The following is a 17,104-nucleotide window of genomic DNA, read 5'->3' as shown; positions in this document are numbered from 1 at the left end:
AAAAATGTGGTGAATGTGGCAAAAATCGCGTTTTTTGCAATATTTGAGAAGCTCTAGCAATGAAACAAAAGGTGATAGAACCTTCCACTTAGGCTTAAATTTAGGCTTGGACTTCTGATTTCAATCCTTGAAAATACCATTCCTGCACCTTGACCCTAAGGTTACCTATAGTCATTTATTGAACAGCTAACACTGATTTTTACTCCATTTTGATAAAAAGTAAATGAGTATAGGTGACCATGCGGGCAAGGTGCAGGAATAGTACTTTCAGGGATGGTAGTCTGTAGTTCTAGCTTTAATTTAACCTTTTGCTTAATTGCGGTAGAAACTCAAACTTCCAAAATGAGTTATTCCTGTTCAACAAATTACTATAAGTGACCATCAAGCAAAGGTGCGGGAACTTGCAAGGATAGTAGCTTTAATCAAAGCCTAAGTGGAAGGTTCTACCAAAGGGTGGTTCTTTGCTAGAGCTGCTCAAATATGGAAAAGACGCGCTTTTTTGACACTTTGACCAGGTTTTTTTTTTTTNTAATTTAACCTTTTGCTTAATTGCGGTAGAAACTCAAACTTCCAAAATGAGTTATTCCTGTTCAACAAATTACTATAAGTGACCATCAAGCAAAGGTGCGGGAACTTGCAAGGATAGTATTCGAGGTTTTTAGCTTTAATCAAAACCTAAGTGGAAGGTTCTACCAAAGGGTGGTTCTTTGCTAGAGCTGCTCAAATATGGAAAAGACGCGCTTTTTTGACACTTTGACCAGGTTTTTTTTTTTTTAATCTGGAGCTGATGGAAACTTTATGCTTACGGATTCGTAATCAGCACACTAAAATTCGGCAAAAATAGCGTTAACATTTGCTGCATCAATTTTTCCCCCATTTTTGTTGGCCTGTGTAATAAGTATTGTTAAATAGCCAATACCCGCATGTTTGCGCCGCCTTCAAACACATTTCGAACTGTAAAGCAATGACTCGATTCTATTCTACGCATATCTATAATACGGGTATCGAATTTCAAACAAATCGGGCCATAAATAAGACTTATTCGAATAGATTGGACCCTGGCATTTTTTTTTGCGTAGCTCGACCCCTGTGCCACCTATCGGAAAAATTAAAATTTTGACCACTCCTTGTTCTAAACACCTTTCCAAAACAGCAGCACGCATTCGAATCGGTTATGAAACATAGGAGAAAATTGTTCCCAATTGATTCAAGCTCCCAATGGATTTCACAATTATCCAAAATTTTCCAAGCTTTCGTCGAAAAAAATTCAAATTTTTCGCGTTCTTCCGGATTTTTCCGAGTTTTCCATTTAAAATTTTCTATTTTTCCATTCGAATACCATTCCGAAGGAATTCCATACAAAAAAACCAACTTTAATTTTTTCCAATTTTCCGACCTTCGCAGTCGCAAAAACCAATGCGGATCTTTTGCGAATGCGAATATTGAATGGACCGAAAATAACAGTTATTTTTTTACGAGTTAAACTTGGCCAAATATTTTTTATTCCGAAATAAAAGTACTTTCCGGGTAATAAACAAACCGCGTATGCAAAATAAACAAGTCCAATGAAAGAGGATTTAAATAGCTTTAAAACTGAAATGTCTAAAAGAGGAAAGCCACACATTGAAAAATATTTCAATAAAAAATGTTAAATAATTACCATAGAACAAACATTGTGTCAGGTATGTATTTAAATGAATTTCTTTAGTATTAAGTTATACAAAAAATTATAAATATAATCGGTAACCTTCATTCATTATTTCTGTTTAAAAGCTATTTCAGTCCTCTTTCATATGATACCAAATTTGCTTAATTTGGATAAGCGGTTTCTTTATTATCCGGATAGGACGTTTATTTCGGAATAAAAAATATTATGCCAAATTTAACTCGGAAAAAATAACTGTTATTTTCGGTCCCTGGAATATTGTGCAAGTGCACTGACGTATATCTAACCAGTCACAGAAGAAAGCATTAAAAGTTTCAAAAACTGAAATCGAAAAACGCTAATGACGTGACAAATTCCGAAACCACCAAAAGAANCTGGTTCACAGAAAAATTATTTTATTGATGCAAGGTTCATTTAACTGGTGTAGGGTCCACTGATATATGTAGGTATTGGAAATAGTACTAAAAAGTAGTAAAAATAATCCTAATCTTTTACCCTTTTTTCTACTACCCCAAAATGCATGGCCGCATGGCATGCAGAAAAAGTGAGGTTATGTAAGTGACATCACCTTATACTTATTTCACCATGGTACAATAATTACAGGTATTGTCTTCACAGAGAGAATGTTGATTATTTTACTTTTATTTGGCTTTGCTTTGGTTATCGCTCAATTTAATTTTTATAATTTTTCAAAACAAAAGAAAAAACGTTTGAAGTGAAGTGAGCCATACAAATCTTGAATGTATTTACTAAGGAAATGTTTTTTGTTGGCTTTTGCAAATTAAACTACACTACACTACAAGAAGGTTTGTTAAAAAGAAATATGTGTACATAGCAGTAACCATTTTATTGTCGGCAACAATGATCTTTTTCAAATAAGGCAAATCGGAACATGCATTCTCTTGGAAGACAATACCTGGGTATACACTATGAGCCAGGTCAAGCACATCTTTCGAAGCTACATTTAAATAGCTGTCATACGCTTTATTTTTAATTTTGCAAGTAGCACAAGTAAAACAGTCAATTTTATTTTATACGTTCAAACTAAGTCCATGAGCCATATTTTTGTTCGAAAGTTTTCTTAAATCATCTGTGTTTAGATGGCGTAGCCTTTGATGCCATTTCCGAGTATTTTCCTCGTCAATCAACCCGTGCACCTTTTCATTTACCGCAGTCGGTTTAAAACAAACTGAAAATACACCACATTCAAAAACCGCACAAAATATAGTTTTACTTCTCTTATTTTTAACAACTGCTTTTCCTTTAAAAAATTCTACATTATTTCCAGCTTCAGTTATTTTTCCAATTGAAATAAAGTTTGAGTGTAAATTTGGAAAGAAGAGCACATTTAATAGAGAGGCACTTCGGAACGCAGACTTTACATTCACTGTGCCCACATCTTCGGCAAACACGTATTCCCCGGAAGCTAAAATGATCTTTTGTCATTGCTTTTTAAGAGAGTCAAACCAATCTGCTCTTCTGCACATGTGGGAGGACGCCCCACTCAGTGTTGCCAGGCCTTCAGCATGAGAAAACGTCCCTCTTGGTCTGAAAAAACGTCATTTCCTACCCAATAACGTCTTTTTTTTAATAAATTGTTCTTATTAAACTTTTATTGCATACAAAGGTACTTATGTACGTAAGGTATATTAAAATGTCATATCGACAGAACACATTTAAAATTCATTGTAAACTGGTTTGAGATCGTTAATATAAAAATCATTTTATACATACACTTGTGATCAGCTGATTAAGGCATCCACATTTTAATCGATTTTGGCTGTCTCTCTTTTGTTTATTTCATGTTTATTATTTTTTCATAAAAGCCAAGCTCATTATTTGACAAACAAAATATAAATCCACATTTCAAAGTTTGTGCAAAAATTATAAAAAATCTGGAAATTTTCGGCTAGATTTTCAGCATTTTATTCAGATTTTTTGAATTTTTTGAGTAAGCAGTTTGATAGCCCATTAAATTTCAGGGCAATATCGTGCAAGTTTAAAGGGGCTAAATAATCTCGTTGATTTAAAAATTTTTTTTTTTCTTTTAGACATTTGGTTAGGTGCTCGGTTGTCGAAAATGGTAAATTATGCTCTAATTATGCTCTTAGCGTTTTTTGCGTTCATTACATTTTCAATAAAGTCTTAAAAAAGTTGCCTACATTTTTCTGACGATTTAAGCTGCGCAGCTTTTTTGATGCTTTTGTGAGCGTGCGTGTTGCCATAGAGCGGCTCTTCCTGATTTGGCTTTTAATATGCAATTGCAAACATTACAACAAGCCGCGTAACCTCAAGTGTTTACACAACCAGCTTTTGAACACGGGATCCTTAGTCCAAGAATCCAAAAAATGCGCGTAGGCTTGGTTTGTATCATATTTAAGTCATATGTGTCTAAAAAATAAATATCTTTTGAAGTAGCTGCAGCAAAACACAAAGATTGTAAAGATTTATTAAGAAAATAATTCAAAATCAGTTCTACTTACAGGATTTAGTAACAAAGAAAAATTACTGGGAAGTTAAAAAACGTAATTTTTTACACAAAAACGTCCAAACGTCAACAGGATACAAAAAACGTCCGAATGACGTTAAAAAGACGTTGTTTGTATCCTGTTGACGTTTGGACGTATTTTGTGTAAAAAATAACGTTTTTTAACTTCCAAGTGATTTTTCTCTATGCACAATATATTCAATGTATAGCGTACTATTTGCTTGTGGAGTAAGTACTTACGTTCACACTTTCGGCAAATTTTTACTAAATATTGTAAGTAGAACTGATTTTGAATTATTTTCTTAATAAATCTTTGCAGCAGGTGCCTCAAAAGATATTCATTCTTCGGACACATATGACTTAAATATGATGAAACCCAAGCGCACGCGCATTTTTGATTTGATTATTGGACTAAGGATCCCGGGTTCAAAGGCTGGTTGTGTAAACACTTGAGGTTACAAGGCTTATTACAATGTTTGCAATTGCATCTTAAAAGCCAAATAAGGAAGAGCTGATCTATTGAAACACACACGTTTGCAAAAGCACTATGTTCCTGCTTAGCAAAACGTAATTTCGCATTTTCGACAACCGACCACCTAACCAAATGTCTACAAGAAAAAAAAAATTATTAAAAATCAACGCGATTCTTTAGAAACTTAAAACTTGCAAAAACCTGCAACTTAAAGGGCTATCAAACTGCATACTAAAAAAAATTCAAAAAAATCTGAATAAAAACTTGAAAATCTAGCTGAAACTTTGCAGATTTTTTATAATTTTTGCACAAAGTTTGAAATGTGGATATATAATGAGCTAGGCTTTTATGAAAAAATAATATACCTTACGCACATACATATGTACCTTTGTATACAATAACAGTTTAATAAGATCAATTCTGTGTGCATACATGGAAAAGACGTTTCGAAAGTGCGTTTTGAAAGATAATAGTAGTACTAGAAAAATACTTGAAATAATTCCAATAAATTTTTATTATTTAATCATTAACACCAAGAAACACATGAGACACAAACAATTCGCCTTAAGAATGTCAGAGAAACTCCTCTTGGCTAACTTAAAGCTTTCACCTAAGAATGACGAGATTTTCGTGGCATTTACTACATTTATTCAATTAAATTCGGTGGGCGGTGCAAGCGTTTTTCAGCGACGAAAATTAAAGAAATAATAGAGATGACTCCATCGTCCTGTGACTACACTCAGATGGCGCCATTTTCAAATCAGTATACTGCGCTATTGTGCTGAGTTAGTGCGCTGACACTTCAGACGGCCGCCCAGTGTTGCCACTTTGTGCGTAATTCCTCAAAACGTGAGGAATTTTGGGTGCGCTTGAGTATTTTTAAAGGATTTTTATTTTGAGGAATTTTCTCTCAATATATTTGCAGATAACAAATGCAACCATGTTTTACACAACAGAGTTCTTAAGTCGCTCTTAAAATTTTTGAACAAAAAGCTTTCTGAAGTTTTATAAAGAGCGAAATACACAACACAAGCAGCTTGTCAAACACTCTTCAAACCTACTTTTCCCATCTCGTCATAAACTATGCAAACATGACTCGTTCAAGCAAAAAGTTTTGGTTTTCTTCCGGTTCACAATGTAAAAGGGTTTGGTTTTCTTCGATTTTTCTCTTGCGTCCTCATTCGGTAAAAATTCCGTTGCGAATGCGGCGATTTTATCATACACAACTTAAGGGGTTTGATCAAACGTCAGCATGGCGTCCAGAAAATCAAAAAATTAAGAGTTTTGTTCACATTTCCCTCAAACGGCTCGTCAAACCTTCAAACACCCCCATACACAACATTATTTCATACCTTTAAACAAAGGATTATTTCGCTTGGTTTGTCAAGCACATCTGCACTTGCTGCTAAATATTCAAAATGTTATCGCTAATATTTTGACATTATTTTGAACTTGCAAAATCTCGGTAACGAACGGAGAGAACACGCATTGTTCGATCATAAGGATATTCACATTGATTCTTCACTAGATCTAGAAAATTATAGGGAAAAGTTTTTGAATTAAAATATTCTTCAGGTTCATTAAAGTTTCCCTATTCAAAAAAAAATATTTTATCTACATTTCTAACATAGCTAATGCTTCAGTAGAACGTATATTTAGTAGTTTAAAAAATATTGAGCACTGATATAGTTGCAGCAATATTATACAGGGTGTCCCAGAAGTAACGTGCCAAACTTTAGGGGAAGGTAGGTGGGAGGGTGGGCTCACTGATAAGCAAAAAATTTTCAAGTAAAAGTGTCACCGTTTTTGAAATATTTACATTTTTTTCGAATTTAAAAAAAATCGTGCCTTTTCATGTGTTTTCTTTAACTGCAACTACAAACCGGGCAATACTTAGTAAATTGTTTATGTAAAATACTTCCAGATAGTTGCCTCTCCATACTCAAATGCAATGTAGTTAAAATATATTAAGGAACCATCATAAAATTAGGACTATTTCTGGATTTTTAACTTTTTGATATTTTCTTCCCCAACTTTGACTATCTCGGGTGAAAAAAAAATGTACTGAGCTATAACTTTACATTACATAAAAAAATTGCTCATTTAATAAAGATTTCAGAAAGGTGCCACACTTACTGTTTTGAATAGAAAAAAAAAAAGTTATAGCCGCTTTTGTGGGTAAAGGACTGAGACACGCTAGAATGTATTTAATAGATTTAAATTGAATTTGCTCTTGTTACCGTCAAATGACATGCTAAATAGTACAAAGGTACATTATTACCTGCTCCTGACATTATTTTATGTTACTTACCGGAATTAGTGAAAGTGGATTTTGTGAAATTGGACCCTTCGAACATTGTGTTATTAATACTATGACAGAGAACACGCAGTATACGTCGCATGAATATGCGGATATTCACCTAATTTACGGTGAAGCTTGCTGTAATGCCAGAGCTGCTCAAAGACTCTATGCAGAGCGATACCCCAATCGTCGACATCCGGGTCGTGAAGTATTCGCCCGGACCCATAGAGAAATATATGAAGGTAAGTGATTTTTACACCTTTCTTGTTTGCTTGCTTGTTAACTATAATTTTTCACTTTTTTAAGGTCGCATACCTGGAAGGCGTGGCGGCGAAACAGGACGTCCTGCAACGGTAGATGTTGAAGCTGTGTTAGAGGAAGTGGAACTAGGTCCGTCGACTTCAGTGAGAATGATGGAAAGACGGACGGGAATACCAAAAGCTACAGTTCACAAAGCTTTAAAAGACCATCGATTTCATCCCTACCACATTCAACGTGTTCAGGCTCTACAGGAAAGAGATTACCTGTCGAGGGTTAGATTTTGCCGTGAAATGTTGCGAATGCATGAATCAGACCCCAACTTTTGTAATAAAATAATTTGGAGCGATGAATCATCATGCAAACGTGATAGTTATTTTAATTTACATAACCTTCACAGTTGGCAGATAGACAATCCTCACGAAATGAGAGAAGATCGTTCGCAGTACCGGTACAAAATAAATTTATGGTGCGGTATTTTTAATTGTCAGATATTGGGACCTGTGGAACTGCCGCCAACGCTCAACTCTCACAGTTATTTAGAGTTCCTTCAGGAACGGCTTCCAACTCTTTTGGAAGATGTACCCTTAAACCTGCGGCGAAGACTATTGCTGCAAAATGACGGGTGCCCTGCTCACTACGGGCGTGAAGTAAGAGCTCATTTAGACGAAACTTATCCTCGCCGATGGATTGGACGATACGGGCCAATCACGTGGCCCGCTCGATCGCCAGACCTGAATCCATTAGATTTTTTCTACTGGGGCTGTCTTAAGGACAAAATTTATTCAAAAACAATTCAAAACGAAGAGCATTTGCGGGAACAAATAAATGGAGCTGCTGCTGAGATAGCCCAATTGAGTTTAAGATCTCTAAAAGCGTCTTTTCTTAAAAGGTGCCGAGCTTGTATTAGAGTAGAAGGTCGCCAATTTGAGCATATTTTATCAATAAATGAATAAATTTTTCTTCAAACAACTCATGTATATCTTATTTCACGTGAACCCACCCTTCACACAAAATATTGATAGATATAGCCCTTGTTATAGACTCTAGTCCGAATTACGGTAACATAAAATAATATCAGAAGCAAGTAATTATGTACCTTTGTACTATTTAGCATGTCATTTGACGGTAACAAGAACAAATTCAGTCTCAGTCCTTTACGCACAAAAGCGGCTATAACTTTTTTTTCTATTCAAAACAGTAAGTGTGGCACCTTTCTGAAATCTTTATTAAATGAGCAATTTTTTATGTAATGTAAAGTTATAGCTCAGTACATTTTTTTTCACCCCAGATAGTCAAAGTTGGGGAAGAAAATATCAAAAAGTTAAAAATCCATAAATAGTCCTAATTTTATGATGGTTCCTTAATATATTTTAAGTACATTGCATTTGAGTACGGAGAGGCAACTATCTGGAAGTATTTTACATAAAAACTTTACTAAGTATTGTCCGGTTTGTAGTTGCAGTTAAAGAAAACACATGAAAAGCACGATTTTTTTTAATTCGAAAAAATGTAAATATTTTAAAAACGGTGACACTTTTACCTGAAATTTTTTTGTTTTTCAGTGAGCTCACCCTCAAAGTATTCTTTTGTGAATTTTATGTTACTTGAGTTTAGACAACGTGCGAGTTGAAAGGTTCTTTTATCAATATAATTAACACAAGCTTTTCCGCATGGTTGCCTTTCAATAAATAGAATAAACAAATATTCGCAAATAAATTGGATTTACTTCATAACTGACAACTAACGTACGCTTTTTGTTCTTTTCTCCATTTTGATTTTGACTGTTTATAACCGCCAACAACTTTATGTGTATACATATTTACAAGCTGTAAAAATTTTGCGTAGTCCCACGAGCTAGGTAAAAACTATGGCATTCGTATTCACAACGAGAAATCTCAAAATTTTTGTTTGGTCTTTCCAAGTTTTCTCTTTTTTATTAGTTGGCAAAGGCCCTCAGTGGCAGCGCTCCGAACGTTGAGATACTAATTTCATGTCAATTAGTAGAAAAGTTCCATGTTGAAAAAAACTTTTTATTATGGCGAGAAAATTTTACATTTCTGCCGTGCCAATTCGTAACTTTTTACTGCTGGAAATATTTGACAGTTGCTCTGGTGCAAAAGTTGAGCAATTAAAATCAGAAATTATACAAAAAATACTTGTCTTTACTGACTTTTATTCTTCTAGAACTAAAAGCCATGCATTTATTAGACGCCTTAGTAATAAAATTAGAACAAAAAAATTCTTCAAAGTCATCAGGCCGGGTTGAAAATTTTCATTCACCTCATAGTTAACAAAAATTTACAATCCGAAGTACTTTTCTATCAATTCGCAAATGCCGTTTGCACAAAAAAGGTTATAAAATGCGTTTTATTTAAATCGTTTAGAAAATGAGTCATTTATGTATACCATTTAATGTGGAATTATTCAATAAATCTCGTTTTGCACTATACTTTTTGAAACTATTTGGAGTTAATTATTTTTGCTTCTTAAAAGCAACCCTGCGTGCTTGGAAGGCGTGTGTACCAATAATTTCATCCCTAGCATATTCATCCCTGGGGAAGGCAGTCGCCAAATTCACCGAAGGTTGTTTACTGGTTATATTGTGATAAGAACTCTTGTCTTTACACATAAAGTTAGCGTAGCGAAAGCATTTTGATCGGCAGTAGTCCACGCCAATTTAGCTACCGGTTCCTCGGGAACAGTATCCACGACCACGTGCCACAAATCTAGGGCAATCAATAAACGTTTTACTTGGATAGACCACGTCGCGTAATTCTCCGAGTTCAGGTTTTCAATATTAGCTAGTGATCTCGTCATTGTCGCGAATTCAAATTAGGCACTCTGGGCCCATAACCACTGTTAGAGCCATTCTTACCGTTATAGATTTCTTGTCTATGTGTGAAGACCAATCGGTTTTGTAAAGGTTTTGTAAGACTCTACTTGTTGACTGTACTCTTATAAGGGTTTTATAATGCTCTTAATAAAGAACGTATATTATAAAATAGGTTTATAAGGCTCTGCGTGTAGACACATTTTTATAGGACTCTTTTTTATCCAGTTTTCTTTTTTGTATTACATGATTAGAACAAATCTTCTACAAATTTACGCTTTTAGATCTCTATAAGTTTTCTTCATTCAGAATCAGCATTGAGAAAATTTATACGCATCTATAAATTTTAATTCTTAGAGAAATTGCGCATTCTCGAAGTAGGGTTTGTCTTCACAAAAATAATAAATACTATTCAGTCATTCATATTTTCCGGGCTCCACCTTTAGCAAACTACACCGACTAGTCCGCGTGGCCATTACAGGAGCTATGGGCACCTGCCCAAAGGATGCCCTTGGTGTCTTTGCAGGTGTTCCTCCTTCGTCTATTCTGTTTGAAAAAGAGGCCTTCTAGAGCGCCCAAGACTGCCCAATATGATCAGCAAGTTGGAGGTTCTAAAGCCATTCCTGGATAATCCCGAGCTATCCTTCTACAAACCCCACAAGGTTAGAACTCGTGAAAGGGGCTGCTGTGAAGTGATTATAACTATGATTGACGAAAGGTCCCAAGCATGGTATACCGACGGATCAAAGATGGACGACAAGAGCACTTGGACAGGCGTATTTGGACCAAAATTCCAGAAAGTCTGCCACTTTACACATACCCAACTATATTCCAGGCGAAAGTCTTGGTAATCGAAGTCTGTGTAGAAGGAAAAATGGGGCCAAATTAAATATTATGTCGGATAGTCAGGCAGGTTAAAGGCCTTAGACGCCTTTAAAATGGCACGCTTGTGGAAAGCTGTAAAACTTTTTTGAACGACTTGGCAGCTCACAATAACTTAACACTGTGGTGGGTTCGGGGACATGAAGGGTTTGAAGGCAACGAAAGCTGACTGTCTCGCAAAGCGTGGAGCCCACTTATCATAAAATGCAGACTGATGCACTTTGGGGTACGATTGTCCTCTTCATCTAAAATTTTAAACATGGCGCCCTCCAAAGGGCCTAACTTCTTAAAGAGAATAAGGTTGGAGTGATTACAATTAGGGTTAAGCACAATAGATCTTCATAGGTCGCAGCGCGTGTATCCCGACGTAATAATAATAATAATATGTATGTGTAAAGACCCAGCAAAAAAATCGGTAATCGCTTTTAGTGGTAACATGTTCTAGAAGGCATAGCATTATAATGCCTTCGAATTTTTTCGCTTCTTTTAGGCATTGCTGGTAATGCAAATAGAATGTCCTACAATATTTTATTTATTTCGGTTCTTTATTTCATTTCGGGGAATGCAAAGTAGAATGTCCTATAATATTTTTTTAAAATTCGCTTCTTTGCTTCACTTCGGGGAATGCAAAGTAGAATGTCCTACAATATTTTATTTGTTTCGCTTCTTTGCTTCATTTAAGTGAATGCAAAGTAGAATGTCTTACACAATTTTTTATTTCGCTTCTTTGCTTCACTTCGAGGAATGCAAAGTAGAATGCTGCATCGTAGTCAGCTGAAAAATAGAATGAATATCCAAAAATTATTTTTCCACCGTTACTTTCTGTGGAAATTTGTCTCGCATAAAAATCATGTTTTGCTTTGTTCAATTTGCAGCGAAGTTGAAGTCAGTCAATGAAGTGAAGTACAAGAGTGGGGAAATACAATTTTAACCTTAATTAAATATGCACGTATGTATATCCCCATTTTTAAGTAAAATCTAAATACCTAAATACATACATATGTATGTATAAAAACTGATTTATAAAAATTTAAATCTTTAAAGACAATCTGTATTTTCTGTTTTCAATTTAATATAAATAAGTATTCACTTATCTAGGCATTCTACATTAGTTTCTCTGCAAGGCATTCCTTGTTCGCTTCTCTGGATTCTTTTAATGCTGCGGGTAAGGGCTTACGGCCAACGACATGCCCATGTTAAAATAATGCCTTCTGAAGCGAAAGGGTAAGCGATTGCCATCGCCTAGCTCGTTTCCACTTTCGTTTCTGTGGTAATCGTGTTGTTTGCTGGGGAGACAAACATCTGTGTAACTCTGTACAGTAAAATGAATTGTTATACGTAGTTAATTTGTTTTTTTTGGAACGAATTTCCATCATCCCTTGTCAAATTTGGTTTGGAGACAAACCGGTTTCGGCGTTGTGCCATCTTCAGTGTCATTTTTCGTTCTGCATAATTTTTGTTGGTTGCTCGTATTTATACTCCTTGTAAACTTCCTCTTTCTTTTGTTAGGTACGTCTTTTTAGTTTTGCAGTGTTTGCGGTGCTCAATACGTAGATTAATTGTTTTGGCTCGTTTTTGATGGCAGGTAGAAGTCCGTGATTTTTACCCTCTTTGTTTTTGCAGTTGGTGTATTCCCTTCCATGTCTGTCCTTAATATTTTGTTGTTGTCATTTTTCACCTCGTACAGTAGTTTTAGAGGTTCAAACAGTACGTCCGATACAGTATTTATTTGCTCATTTATTATTTGTCCTTTGAAGTTCTTCTGTTTATATATTTCCATATTTTCTAATATATTCAATCTTTGTCCTTTATGTTGTACACGGAGAAGTTCTGTTGTTTGTCCAATCTTCATTGGTGTGCATTTATTTTTGATCATGTGATTCGCGAAGTTCGATTCTGTTGCAGCCTCTGGTTTTCGTTTTTTCTTATTATAATCCCTTATGTGTTCGCGATACCTTGTTCTTATATTTCGCCCTGTTTGTCCTATGTAACTGTGTCGGCACTCGCAGGTTAACTTGTAAACACCCTGTTTATCTAGCGGGTCTTCCTCGCTAATTTTCTCTTTCAATATAGTTCCCACTGTATTCCTTGTTTTAAATGATGTCTGAATGTCGTACTACGAAATAATTTGGCAAGTTTGTAAGATGTCTTTCCTGTGTAAGTTAGAACTGCCCATGTTTTTTTTATTGTTTTCCTCTTTGCTAGTCTTTTTCTATTTTGTGTCCTTTCTTAACTTTTCCACCAGGCCTCTCCTATATCCGTTATTTTCCGCAATGGCGTATATTGTATCCAGTTCCTTCTTGTAGTCTTCTTCTGTTAGAGGGATCCTTTCAAGCCTCGTTATTAGTTGTCTAAATGCTGAATTTTTGTGTTGCTGTGGGTGGTTTGAGCTATTGTGTATAATTGTGTCTGTGGCTGTTGGTTTCTGATAAGTAATCTTTCTTTCGTCTTCCATTTCCATGTTGAATTTTATATTCTGGTGTTGTTTGTTGAGATATGATCTCACTCCATAAGCACTTGTACATTGCACATTTGTTTTTGTTTTTCCCTGAAGTATAGGCACATATACAAATTTACTCTTTAAATATAAAAAAGAAATGTATCGCCCTCCTGTATGCCCTGACATATAAACACAATTCATATGAAAGTGCATGAGTTTCATATGGAAGGGCAAAGCAAACGCCCTCGCATATGAAGCTAAGGAACTCCAGTAAAATGTACAAATTTACACAAACAATTATAGAATGAAAAAATAATAAAAAATATGTCAGCACTGAAAAAAATTTGTATTATAAATTGGTTTAATATTCGTATTTACTGAAAGTGAAAACGAAATATTTTGAAAAACAACACATGGCGTTCATTAAAGTCTGGAAGCGCGAGATCTTTTTTGCAAAGCGTACCTAGTGTATGTTGTGCTATGTAATTATTAAACGAATGACGAAATATTACTTACAACGCCATTTTGCAACTTGCCATCAAAACTTTTTGGAAGTTTTCAAAGGGGATATAGAAAATGATCGATTTCCAATCTGAATTCAATGCAGATCCCTGGGAGCATCACACCGCGTAAAATTGACAGGATTGCAGATATTCCTCCAACGTCGGATTGTAGAAAAAATAAATTTCGCGATTTTGATGCAAAATGCCAACAAATGTCTGGCAAACTTCGCGCAAAAAAATATAATAAAATTATAAATTAATCTTGGAGAAACTCTTATCTCCTGTCCACCTTTGATTTAAGGTGCCCTCCTTAAATTTTATTGCATATTGCTTGAAGCAAAAATTACAAGTTTATTTTTATTGTACGATTAGTGAATGAAAATTGTTAGCGATTGGATCTTTACATACATATTTGTGAAAAATACAGTTAAGAAATGATAGCGATCATTGGGATACTACTCGCATATAAAAGTCCCATTTTAAAGCGTTAATAAATGATAGCACCATTGAAGCAATAGTATCCCAATGATCGCTATCATTTCTTAACTGTATTTTTCACAAATATGTATGTAAAGACTCCAATCGCTAACAATTTTCATTCACTAATCGTACAATAAAAATAAACTTGTACTTTTTAGCTTTATTTAAATTACAAAAAAGAAAAATCTCAGTGTATACATACATTTTGTAGATGTATTGTGATTTCACTTCAATATAAAAATTTTGAGCAGCACTGTTTTAAAGGTTGTTCATTTTTTAGTAAAAAACTTTAAGTCAATCGAAGGTACAGACATTTTTTTTCATGAAAGTAAAATTAAATGTTTAGCGCAATTAATGTTTTTTGAATTTTTTTCCTAGGTGTATGAGAAGTTGGTAAAAAAATTCAATTGATTAAAAAAAATCAAAACTTTTATAAAACAAGAATCGAAATTTTACAAACTGACCATTTTATTTTGTTGCCCAATAAGTTCTCTAATTGCTGTCAAAAAATCATAAGATTCGAATGAATGGTTGCTGAAATATTGCAAAAAGTTTAAAAGCCTGCATAAAATTTTGTTTGCGAATAACTCGTAAAAACAAATAAAATTAGCGCAAAATCTTTGGTGTCAATATTGTTAACTTGTTAACTTTCAATATCGGTGACTGAAATATAAAAAATTTAAAGTCCACTTTGGGTGGCCCACTTGAGAAAACTTGAATCCAATAGAAGCGAAAGCTGTAGGTAGACGGGTCTATAGTCTTACCAGCAACAATCCATAGCACAATACAATTTCCAGCGATTGCCACAAACAGCATGACCCCGAAAATAATGGCCCAAATTGTTTTTTGTTCCCATGGCAATTCATACGGTCGCGTCGGTGACGGAAATAAACATTCGGTTAAGAAGTCCCTGGGGAAGAAAGTCAATGAGATATATTTCAATACTTTTATAAAACTTGCTCTATTTAATGTTTCATATAAATACATACATACATATCGCACGCGTTCTTCAAAAGTGTATAAACTCAAAATTTCTCGTCTGCCAAAAGTGCAAACAAAATTTCTAGGCTCAGGAAGGCTTTTTGCAGAAATGACAACATCGTATTGCACCAGTTTTTTATGGAAGAACATTTTTAGAGAATAATATCGAAAATCACAAATTTTGGGTAACCCAATTTTGAAGAATGTGTGCGATAGTACAGTAGGCATAAGGCTTTTTTAAAATTATACATACTCATTATATACTAATTAGCAGAGGATGAGGAGTGATGAAAAACCAACAAAAATATTGTTTCTGTCAAAATTTGTTGTCCGAAGCCGAACATAAAATACCCGGCGGAGTTATTAAATTTAGTTCTTCACCTTTCCGAAAAACAGGGGCGGGTTTTCCCCTATTTCAAACGATTTCAATAATACGTTCTGTTATACTACTGAGATAAACTTATTTAGTCATAAGTGGGCAGTGTCCCGCACATTTTCCAAAATTGCGTAATGATCTTATCTCTTTTTAAGAGATTGGGTGCATTCCAAAACGCCAAAATACAAAGCATGGCTGATTTCCAAAACGTACCAACACAATGTTTGGATCATATATGTAATACTTCTATATTGGCAGTAAGCTAACTTCTCAATGGGTAGGCATTCCGAAATCAAAGCGAGACAGTCTAGTACTTCCCTGCAGAAAAAAATTATCAATTGATAAAAAATAACCTACTTGTAGTTAGCTTTTATGCGGGATTTCTATAAAATATATAACTTGTGGTTAGCTAAAAAAGCTAACTTGAATCAAGTGGACAAGTAATGCAGGAGTAAAGCTCGAGATTGTTTTCTTTGAACGCGTTTCTATTTAAATATCCTGCACTTCGCAAATACTTTTTCGAATTGAGTACAAATAAAAGGGAAGTCGAAATTTCATATTATCATTTTGAAGTTATGTCTGACGGAGTTCGAATATGGGACTACCTACAGGAGAATATGTAAAGAAATGTGAAATGTAATCTTACTAATATTATAAATGTGAAAGTTTGTATGTTTGGATGTTTGGGAAATCATCACGCGGAAACGACTGAACGGATTTGCATGAAATTTTGTACGCGGATAGCTTATGGGCCTGATTGGTTAATAGGCTATTTTTTTAGAGTTGCCACCTATTAAAAAAGTTTAATTTATTTAATATGCGGGAACGACTGAATAGATTTACATGAAAATTTGCACACAGATAGCTTATGATCTACAGTGGAAAATAGGCTACTTTTCTTAAGAGTTGCCACCTGTTAAAAAAGTTTCATTAAATTAATACGCGGAAGCGACTGAATGGATTTGCATGAAATTTCGCAAGCAGATAGCTTATGACCTACAGTAAAAAGTAGGCAAATTTTTTGGAAGAATTGCCACCATTAATACGCGGTCACGACTAAACGGATTTGCATGAAATTTTGCACATAAATATATTATGACCTAGGTTAGAAAGTAGTCTACTTTTTTTAAGAGTTGCCACCTGTTAGAAATGTTTAATTTAATTAATACGCGGAAACGAGTGAACTGATTTGCATGGAAGTTTTCACACAGATAGCTTATGAGCTAGGTTGAAAAATAGGCTACTCTTTTTAAGAGTTACCACCTGCTAAAAAAGTTTAATTAAATTAATACGCGGAAAAGTCTGAACGGATTTGCATGAAATTTTGCAAGCAGATAGCTTATGACCTACAGTGGAAAATAGGCTAATTTTTTGGAAGAGTTGTCACCTGTTAAAAAAGTTTTAATTAAATTAATACGCGGAA

General features: G+C 34.6%; 1 protein-coding gene across 2 annotated transcripts in view; it reads right to left on the bottom strand.

Moving 5' to 3' along the window:
• Window positions 1–17,104, bottom strand: part of TkR86C (Tachykinin-like receptor at 86C) — a 380,372-nt gene that overhangs the window by 312,202 nt on the left and 51,066 nt on the right. For both annotated transcript variants that reach the window (XM_017606798.1, XM_017606791.1), the window contains one exon: window positions 15,089–15,234. In XM_017606798.1, the coding sequence (XP_017462287.1) occupies window positions 15,089–15,234 (146 nt within the window). The remainder of the gene's footprint in view (window positions 1–15,088; window positions 15,235–17,104) is intronic.

Source organism: Rhagoletis zephyria, unplaced genomic scaffold (assembly GCF_001687245.7).
Source record: "Rhagoletis zephyria isolate East Lansing unplaced genomic scaffold, Rhagoletis_zephyria_1.1 Rzeph_scaffold_00166, whole genome shotgun sequence".
Taxonomy (NCBI): Eukaryota; Metazoa; Arthropoda; class Insecta; order Diptera; family Tephritidae; genus Rhagoletis; species Rhagoletis zephyria.
Note: the sequence above shows the minus strand (reverse complement) of the source record. Positions and strands in the feature narration are given on the sequence as shown.